The sequence below is a fragment of the Cicer arietinum genome, chromosome 5 (genome assembly GCF_000331145.2).
Source record: "Cicer arietinum cultivar CDC Frontier isolate Library 1 chromosome 5, Cicar.CDCFrontier_v2.0, whole genome shotgun sequence".
Classification (NCBI taxonomy): domain Eukaryota; kingdom Viridiplantae; phylum Streptophyta; class Magnoliopsida; order Fabales; family Fabaceae; genus Cicer; species Cicer arietinum.
In genome coordinates this window covers 75,980,810-75,991,709 of record NC_021164.2, presented here as the reverse complement: position 1 = coordinate 75,991,709, position 10,900 = coordinate 75,980,810, and the positions used below count along the sequence as shown (strand labels likewise).

General features: G+C 25.1%; 1 protein-coding gene across 1 annotated transcript; it reads left to right on the top strand.

Moving 5' to 3' along the window:
* On the top strand, positions 1–721 carry LOC101493215 (lachrymatory-factor synthase-like). The gene has a single exon (XM_004501084.4). The coding sequence runs from the start codon at positions 76–78 to the stop codon at positions 571–573; it is 498 nt and encodes a 165-aa protein (XP_004501141.1). The 5' UTR covers positions 1–75; the 3' UTR covers positions 574–721.
* Positions 722–10,900: the final 10,179 nt, after the last annotated feature.

Here is a 10,900-nt window from a genome sequence, read left to right as displayed (position 1 = left end):
TAAAGTGTGGAAGTTCCCACGTGGTCTCAAATCAAATGTACGAGTAACCAGGTCCACAATCGGTGATCGAGAATAATGGCAGAGGAATCTAATCCAAAATGGGAAGGTAAAGTAACTGTTGATGTAAGAAACACCGACGAAAAACAAGTATGGTCAGTTTTAGAAGATTTCTGCAACCTACACAAATGGATCCCCATAGACACGTGTTACCAAGTCGAAGGAATTCAAGGACAACCTGGTCTTATCCGCTACTGCGCTTCCACCGTTAAAGACGATGTTCCTGATTCCAAGTCAACAATCAAGTTTGCAAAAGAGAAGTTATTAACAATTGATCCAATCAAACGTTGTTTGTCCTATGAAATTGTTGACAACAACATGGGATTTAAGTCTTATGTTGCAACAATCAAAGTACTTCCAATTAATGATGATGTTAAAGGTTCAGGGTGTAAGATTGAGTGGGGGTTTGTTTGTGATCCAGTGGAAGGGTGGAGATTTCAAGATCTGAATTCTTATGTTGAATTTTCTCTCCAATTTATGGCTAATAAGATTGAGGTTGATTTGCATGTTCTGTAACTTGTTTAGGAGAGTCTGAAAATTAGAGATTTAGTTAAGTTGAAATAAATCGGGCTGTGTTTGAGTCTTTACTCTTCAGCAACGAAATCATATATGTAATAATCGCTTTTTGTGATGTAGTAATGTCTACAAAACTTCAGTTGTCTTACGCATTTTTTCTTCTTCCATGCCTTTGAGATTAATCCTTACTCTTTTTGCCATTAAAATTTGGTCCTTTAAAGTTAGAAGAAATAATAGAGTGAAGAATATTTTAATCCTTGAGATAGAGACTATGAAACCTATTTTAGTTATTGGAAAAATAAAAGTATTTTTTAATTTTTTAAGAAAAATAATTTTGGTTAATTTAGTAATAATGAAATTTATATAAGGAATTTTTTATATTTTATTTTCTATATACAAATAAAAATGAAAAAAAATATATTGAACTGTAGTTATTTGTTTTGAGGTAGTGCTTTTTTTTTTAAATGATCTAAGTTTTGAGAGTAAAATAAAAAGGTAAAAAGGCCCAATTCAAATTAAAAAGATGAGTATAATTTTTGTCTCAATATTTTTACAAATTATTAAAATTAGCCATTTATTTTAAAAATTAATAATTTTGGTCTCTCAAATTTTTAATTAAAAATTATGATACGACATATTTAAATGACATCATATATGATAAATTATTTATTTAAATTATTTTTGTAATCTAGATGATTTAAAAATGGTGATACGGTTAATTTAAATAGCATCACATATTTAAATTATTTAAATTATTTTTGCATCTAGACGATTCTATATTATGAGATTTAATAGTGTTTCAATAAGTGTACTGAATCGTTGTAAGTAATAATAAAATGGTAGTACCGAGTGTCCCAACTCAATGATTACGTTTTACTATCGAATTATATTTATTTACTAAAATTGAACAAAAAATATTCGAATTGATTGAAATAATATTTGAAACTAACAAAATTAATAAAATTGAACTTTTATAATAAGAAAAATTTCAGATATAAGTTTCACTTCTAATCTAACGAACCTAGTTACTAATTCATTTATTGAATTATTACTGAATTCTCTTTATTATTCTTGTCCTAATGTCTTATTGACAAAATATTTAATTTCAAATTAATCTTTAATTTCTTAGTGGATTTAAAACTAGAATTAAGTTTTACGTTACATGAATTCTCTTATTAAACTACAACATTTGCAACAAAAATAATTGGTTTTATGACTTGCATCTATCCTTAGACTACAATATCATGAATTTTTCATTTATGTGCTTAATTCTTTTTATTGTTTGATCAATTTTAAAATATTCTACGATTTGAATTTTAAAATACTCCACATAGATCACGTATTAAAATATTCCCTAGACTACAATTCGTATTTTAAAATACTCCACTTTAAAATCAGCACTGTACTAAAACAAAGAAACGACATAAAACTACGAAAAAATCTATATTTAATCAAGGAAATAAGAACATAAGCATTTTATTAAAACGAAGATCTAAAATCAACAAAATATATCAAATAACTCCTAAAATTAACTAATAATTGAAGATAAATAAAACTAAAAACAATGAAAAATATGCATATGATCATAAATCATCAAGATCGTACATAACATCATTTAAAATATGTTAAATCACTATTTCTTTAGTTAACAAATTTAAATGAGAAATAAACACTATTAAATTTGGTAAATTTAGTTGATAGATTATAATTTATAACTGCTATGCTAAGTGAAATGTTTGATAAAATTAGTGGTTCAATTAGCTTAAAATGTAAAATGACATGCATATACATTCTTAATTAAAAATAATTTTTGATCAATTAATGCTTAAAATATTTTAAAATTAGTAATTTAAATTTCATTTTTTTATTAATTTAAAATTTATCAATATGATATTTTTATTTATCTATTTTATTTATTTAAACTAAAATAAATAAATAAATTATTTACTTTAAAATTTAAATTATTTAAATTTAAAATAAATAAATTATTTGTTCATATGATATATATATTTTTTATTCAGCTAGTTTGTTTATTTTAAATTATTATTTATTATAATTATTTAAAATTTAAAATTACATAAAAATTTTATAAATAAATATTTAATTTAAATTATTTTAAAATTAAAAATTGTTTATTTTAAATTATTGAAATAAATTATAAAGGATAAAATAAAATTAGTTACAATAATAAGAATAAAATTGAAAGAAAAAAATGATAAGTTATAAGTTTATAAGCTACTTGAATTAGCTTATATAAAAATATTATAAGTTATAAGCTTATAGATAAGTGTTACCAAATAGATTTTATATCCTGTAAACTATAAGTTAGATTTTTTATATTTTTAAATATAATTTTAAAATAGAGATTAATTATGTAAATTAATAAAAATAAAATAATAATTTTTTTTTCTTATAAGATAATATAATTTTACTTCGATAGTTGAGCTCAATTGATCATCGAATCCCTAAAATTAAATTTTTAGTTCTTATAACATTTTGTTATCACACTTTATTAATATTTTTTAGTTAAATTAACTGAAAGCTAATTTAAGTTAACTTAAATCATATACTAGTTAAAGTTAAATAATTTCTTACAAACATGTCTTTCAACCTTATTTAACCTATTTATTTTTTATATAAAACCTCCAATTTTTATTTGTGGCTACTCATTATCAAGGTGGCTTGGGAGGAGAGTTCAATTAAGCCTCAAACAGAGAATACAAATAATAATACCGTAAAATTAAATTCATGGTCCGAGAGCTGGCAAAAAGTGTTCGAGAGCAGGCAAAATGTGTCCGAGAGCTGGCATAAGCTGTCCGAGTCAGCTTGTCCACACCCTAGTCATGATCTGCGAGGTCCTCCCCCCATATATGTCTAAAGTATTTTTTTTCCAGTTTTGTAGAAAGATAACCCTTTTTTGGCTATAGGAGGAAAACCATTTTTGAGGGACCTAGACTTCGAATTTTTTCATCAAATTTTGCACGAATGTTTATCAACCAAATAATAATATCCTCAAAAAAATTTGGAATTTTTTGACAAACGGTGAAATTTTAAAAAAATATATAAGGGGCACATTTTCTAGCTGAGGTACCTAGACTTGAAATTTTTCCTTGAAATTTTACTGGGACGTTGTCAATAATTAACTAACACTTCCCACAACAAATTGGAATTTTCTGAAAAGGGATTATTTAATTATAATTTTTTAAAGTACATAAAATATTAAAAATATTATTAAAAAATATTTAAAAAATTAAAAATTTAATTTTGAGCAAAATTTATCATGGGACTTGCATCTTAAAACACATAACATGGACATAAAAACTTCCACTAAAAACAAAATTTGGATTCCGTTACTTGTATTTATGCAAAAAATGCAACTTCCCCCATCCAAGTAAATTCCACACTTTCGAACCATTTTGGTAAACTAGTGCTCACATTATATCATTGTAACGAAATATCGAGTTTTGTGCATCAGTTCATCAACATCAAACCGTTGCTTCTGTGAGTCTTTCATTCCCATTTCGGATTTGGAATCGCTTCCAACGCCGACGCGCTTTGCTCAACCAACCACCCACTCTACACAAGCACTTGTAAGATACCTATCTATTTATCTTTATTCTTTTATTTGTTTATATTTTTTTTTTCTCATTAAAATTAAAGTAATTTGTCTATATTTTTAATTTGTAATCATTAATTAATTAATTTGAGTAAAAAAAAATATACTACGGTGTATTTGTAGAGATAAGGATTCTCTCAATTTGTCATCCTCTCTTTTTCATTTATTTCAAATGTTTTTTAATTAATAATTTGATATTTAGTGGGTTTAAATAGTTTTAATACATAAGTAAAAAAGTATTTATATATTATAATTTCTTTTTTAGTTTATGTAAAAAAGTTACATTTTTTAGCCTTAGATAATTATTATGTAAATATTTTTAATCTCTCTTGAAATATAAATAAATATCAGTAAAGAATTTGTTTATACACATGTTTACAACAATATAAAAAGTCTCTTCCATAAAAGTAATTTAAAATTTGATTTTAAAGTTTATATGTTTGTTATTTTTATTTTAAACATATAACATTTAAAAAAATTATATTTAATTAATTTCTTATATTTTTATTTTTATTTTTATTTTTTGAGTAAGTGGTGGTGATAACATTTCTTATGTGTTTTTTCTTCAGAAAATATGCAGTTCTTTGGTTCCATTTTCCGTTTTGTATTACTTATAAGTATCATAGCAATTTTTATCATTGTTTTATTTGTATTATTTGTTTTACCTTGGTTGGTTGATTGGTATAAATCTCGTCAAGCTAGTCCACCATCCAAGTAAATTCCACACTTTCGAACCATTTTGGTAAACTAGTGCTCACATTATATCATTGTAACGAAATATCGAGTTTTGTGCATCAGTTCATCAACATCAAACCGTTGCTTCTATGAGTCTTTCATTCCCAGTTCGGATTTGGAATCGCTTCCAACGCCGACGCGCTTCGCTCAACCAACCACCCACTCTACACAAGCACTTGTAAGATACCTATCTATTTATCTTTATTCTTTTATTTGTTTATAATTTTTATTTATTTATTTTTCTCATTAAAATTAAAGTAATTTGTCTATATTTTTAATTTGTAATCATTAATTAATTAATTTGAGTAAAAAAATATATACTACGTTGTATTTGTAGAGATTAGGATTCTCTCAATTTGTCATCCTCTCTTTTTCATTCATTTCTAATATTTTTTAATTAATAATTTCGTATTTAGTGGGTTTAAATAGTTTTAATACGTAAGTAAAAAAGTATTTATATATTATAATTTCTTTTTTAGTTTATGTAAAAAAGTTACATTTTTTAGCCTTAGATAATTATTATGTAAATATTTTTAATCTCTCTTGAAATATAAATAAATATTAGTAAAGAATTTTTTTATACACATGTTTACAACAATATAAAAAGTCTCTTCCATAAAAGTAATTTAAAATTTGATTTTAAAGTTTATATGTTTGTTATTTTTATTTTAAACATATAACATTTAAAAAATTATATTTAATTAATTTCTTATATTTTTATTTTTGTTTTTTGAGTAAGTGGTGGTGATAACATTTTTTATGTGTTTTTTCTTCATGAAATATGCAGCTCCTAGGTTCCATTTTCCGTTTTGTATTACTTAGAAGTATCATAGCAATTTTTATCATTGTTTTATTTGTATTATTTGTTTTAGCTTGGTTGGTTGATTGGTATAAATCTCGTCAAACCAGTCTACCATCCAAGTAAATTCCACACTTTGGAACCATTTTGGTAAACTAGTGCTCACATTATATCATTGTAACGAAATATCGAGTTTTGTGCATCAGTTCATCAACATCAAACCGTTGCTTCTGTGAGTCTTTCATTCCCATGCTTCGCTCAACCAACCACCCACTCTACACAAGCACTTGTAAGATACCTATCTATTTATCTTTATTCTTTTATTTGTTTATATTTTTTATTTATTTATTTTTCTCATTAAAATTAAAGTAATTTATCTATATTTTTGATTTGTAATCATTAATTAATTAATTTGAGTAAAAAAAATATACTACGATGTATTTGTAGAGATTAGGATTCTCTCAATTTGTCATCCTCTCTTTTTCATTCATTTCTAATGTTTTTTAATTAATAATTTGATATTTAGTGAGTTTAAATAGTTTTAATACATAAGTAAAAAAGTATTTATATATTATAATTTCTTTTTTAGTTTATGTAAAAAAGTTACATTTTTTAGCCTTAGATAATTATCATGTAAATATTTTTAATCTCTCTTGAAATATAAATAAATATTAGTAAAGAATTTTTTTATACACATATTTACAACAATATAAAAAGTCTCTTCCATAAAAGTAATTTAAAATTTGATTTTAAAGTTTATATGTTTGTTATTTTTATTTTAAACATATAACATTTAAAAAATTTATATTTAATTAATTTCTTATATTTTTATTTTTATTTTTTGAGTAAGTGGTGGTGATAACATTTCTTATGTGTTTTTTCTTCAGGAAATATGCAGCTCCTTGGTTCCATTTTCCGTTTTGTATTACTTATAAGTATCATAGCAATTTTTATCATTGTTTTATTTGTATTATTTGTTTTACCTTGGTTGGTTGATTGGTATAAATCTCGTCAAACCAGTCCACCATCCAAGTAAATTCCACACTTTCGAACCATTTTGGTAAACTAGTGCTCACATTATATCATTGTAACGAAATATCGAGTTTTGTGCATCAGTTCATCAACATCAAACCGTTGCTTCTGTGAGTCCTTCATTCTCATTTCGGATCCAACGCCGACGCGCTTCGCTCAACCAACCACCCACTCTACACAAGCACTTGTAAGATACCTATCTATTTATCTTTATTCTTTTATTTGTTTATATTTTTTATTTATTTTTTTTCTCATTAAAATTAAAGTAATTTGTCTATATTTTTAATTTGTAATCATTAATTAATTAATTTGAGTAAAAAAATATATACTACGGTGTATTTGTAGAGATTAGGATTCTCTCAATTTGTCATCCTCTCTTTTTCATTCATTTCTAATGTTTTTTAATTAATAATTTGATATTTAGTGGGTTTAAATAGTTTTAATACATAAGTAAAAAAGTATTTATATATTATAATTTCTTTTTTAGTTTATGTAAAAAAGTTACATTTTTTAGCCTTAGATAATTATTATGTAAATATTTTTAATCTCTCTTGAAATATAAATAAATATTAGTAAAGAATTTTTTTATACACATGTTTACAACAATATAAAAAGTCTCTTCCATAAAAGTAATTTAAAATTTGATTTTAAAGTTTATATGTTTGTTATTTTTAATTTAAACATATAACATTTAAAAAAATTATATTTAATTATTTCTTATATTTTTCTTTTTATTTTTTGAGTAAGTGGTGGTGATAACATTTCTTATGTGTTTTTTCTTCATGAAATATGCAGCTCCTTGGTTCCATTTTCCGTTTTGTATTACTTATAATTATCATAGCAATTTTTATCATTGTTTTATTTGTATTATTTGTTTTACCTTGGTTGGTTGATTGGTATAAATCTCGTCGAACCAGTGCACCATTACAAACGGCCGAACCGATAGAATCTGGTGAACCGATAGAAACGGCCGAACCGATAGAAACAGTCGAACTGATAGAATCTGGTGATCCAGTACAAATTATGGCGAGTATGGATGAGTTTCTAGATGAAATTTTGTACAATTCATCTATGCACACCACATTTAATCAAATAGACTATACAATATGTATGGAAGATTTTGAAAATAATAACATATTGTACAGCTTACCATGTAGACATGTATTTCACAAGGATTGTGTATCCGCATATCTAATAGGAGCACGCCATAAAGTTTGTCCAATATGTAGACAAATAATTATTGATTAGTTTGTTTTAAGACTTGTAATGAGAGTTTATGTGGTAATCTGAATAAAATTATTTGTAATTAATTATTATATTAATTATTATTCCAAAAACTTTATCGATAAAAATGTCATGATGCATTTATGATTTTTCAATTATTTACTCTAATATAAAGATTTTTATAAACATTTTGCCATATTGCATATGAGCCTATTGTTAATGATTGAAAATCATTAGTTGATTTTTACTAGGTCCATCAAAAGTGGTTTTCCTCCTATAGCCAAAAAAAGGCTTTCTTTCTACAAAACTGGAAAAAACACTTCAGACAAATTTTTTTTTGAAGGATGTGGGTACGATAAGGCAAATGTTGGCTTGTGAATTGACGGACGGTGTAGCAAAATCATAAATTTGGCTCAAATGTGCAAAACCATCACTCGTGCGAGCACTACGACAACGACTACGAAGTAGGCGTGGACGGGCCCCGAGCGCATGTTGGCTTGCTAGTTGAGGGGCGTAGCAACAGAATTAAATTATATTTATAAAATAACAAAATATTATATTTATGTCTTATTTTGTGTCAAATTTTTTTTGTTCTAATAATATTACTAGTGATGATGATGATGATGATGACGACGACGACGACGACGATGATGATGATGATGATGATGATGACGACGACGACGACGACGACGATGATGACGACGACGACGACAACAACAATTATGACGACGATGATGACGACGACGACGACGACGATGATGATATGCAACCAGTCAAATATTGAGAATTTTTTATATTGGCATATTGTCCAATTTTTAATAGTACATGTTGGCTTTGCAGCCTTATAGCTGACAACAGTTATGGGCCTATGGTTCTTGTTTGAAACTCTATAATGTTGCAAGTGTTCCACATTGTATCCAAGTTGTATATTTGTTTGGTCAATTGAGTTTTCCTTACTCAAAAGATGATTTTTTATACCATAGATATATGATGATAAATGGCCTACCCGAAATACAAGTCTCAATGGGGAAATATGAAGCTGCTTGGATTCATTTTTTTGAGATAGTTTTAGTGACTTTTAAAGCATATTAATTTTATGCATATTATTTGTGAATAACTATTTGACTTTTGAGTATCAATGTTAAACCATGTAATGATTTTGATTGAATACGTCGATATTTATTAATTTCATTATATATCTTAGAACTTTGATTAAGTCTCAATGCTTTTTATAAATAATAAATATTATTAAAGAAAGTATGAAAGGTACTTTAATCTTTACAAAATAGTATAATTTATATTCAATATCATTGTAGAAAAAAACCTACTCGCAATTCTATAAAAGGATTGTACAACTCCATCAAATCATGTGTTCGAAAATCGACCTAAATAAGTAATAATTACATTGTCTGAATAATACTCCTCTAGTTCTGTATATAAAAAGAAAATAAAAAATTGCTAAGACTAAGAAGACTTATTTAATGTGTTAATTTAAATAAAAATATCTTAAATTAATCTTGACATTAAATATTTTCACCCCAACTAATATAAATATTAATTACATTTTTAGTAAAAATAAAAAGGTATAAAAGACATTTAAACAATAAATTTAAACTTGTAAGTGTTTTTATATTTGAGGCAAAAAAAATTATATAAAAAATCAGAAGTAATTATAATTAAATTCTCCCTCAAAACATGTAATGATTAAGTCTCAATGTTAATCTAGCTTAAAAAGTCTAAACAATAAACATTTATAAAGATAAAGAATCGAAAAACAAAAGATACATAACAAAAATATTATAACTAAATAAAATAAATAACTTTTGAGGTAATTTTTATTTGATATCATCCATTTATATTGTTTTTTTATTTAAATAAATAATTCATATATACATTTAGTGTATGTTAATGTTTAATTTATGTGATATTATTGCATTAGTGTAACATTGTTTGATCTATTGTTTTGATGCGATGTTGTTTTATTTTTCATTTTATTGTTTAATTTATTTGATTGACATTGAGAAATGAGTTTCGATATAATAATTTGGATGTTCTTAACATTACATATTATCAAATATAACTTTTAAAATATATGATTTTTAAATGGTCAAAATTAGTATTTTTTTCTCACATTAATTTAGAATCTATATCTTCTAATTTCTTAACTAATAGCTAAAACCAACTACTTATTTTTCATTAAAGATGTACAAAAGAAGGATTGAGTCGGATTTAGTGTGTTTCTTATCCGATTTTAATATTCCAAAACCAATAGCTATATTTCAATATCCGATTCCAATAGCTAAAAAAAACTGTGATTTAAGACCCTAATTATGTCGATGGGGGAGCATGATCATGAAACATGAATGCTCCAGATCGAGAAAATCCCCAAAAGAGAAAGTTTCAATATAAAAAATCAATTCAAGTATAATCCTAATCCCGTAAAAAAAAAAATCCCAACCATCAATAATTGCAGTTGACTATCATCATGAGAGCATTTCAAAAATTGACTTTCACATCGTAATAGCTAGCTGGCTTAATAAATATTGTAAGTGCAACCATCCCTCCGTTCTTATTCAATTTAAATTTATTTTTATTTATAAATAAAAATTAATTAATAAAAATTAATCTATTTAATTTGAACTAAATACATTAATTTTTTTAAAGTACTTTGATCGAGAGACTATCACATAAGATTGAAAATATTGGGAGGCTTGAAGAAGAAAGTTGTAGTAATGTTGAATTAATTAATCGTATAACTTCCCAATTTTTTTTTACTCACATAACTTCTCAACTTGTAATATTAAAATAACAATATTATTTGAAACTTGAATGAGCAGTTGCGTGCTTAGAAAATTGATTTGACTAATGTCCAAATAGTACTATATGGATTTGTATATATATATAGATATGAAGTCCCTCAC

Bases quoted from the DNA above. Each gene is read 5' to 3' on its own strand.
- LOC101493215 (XM_004501084.4), top strand. From the start codon at position 76: ATGGCAGAGGAATCTAATCCAAAATGGGAAGGTAAAGTAACTGTTGAT.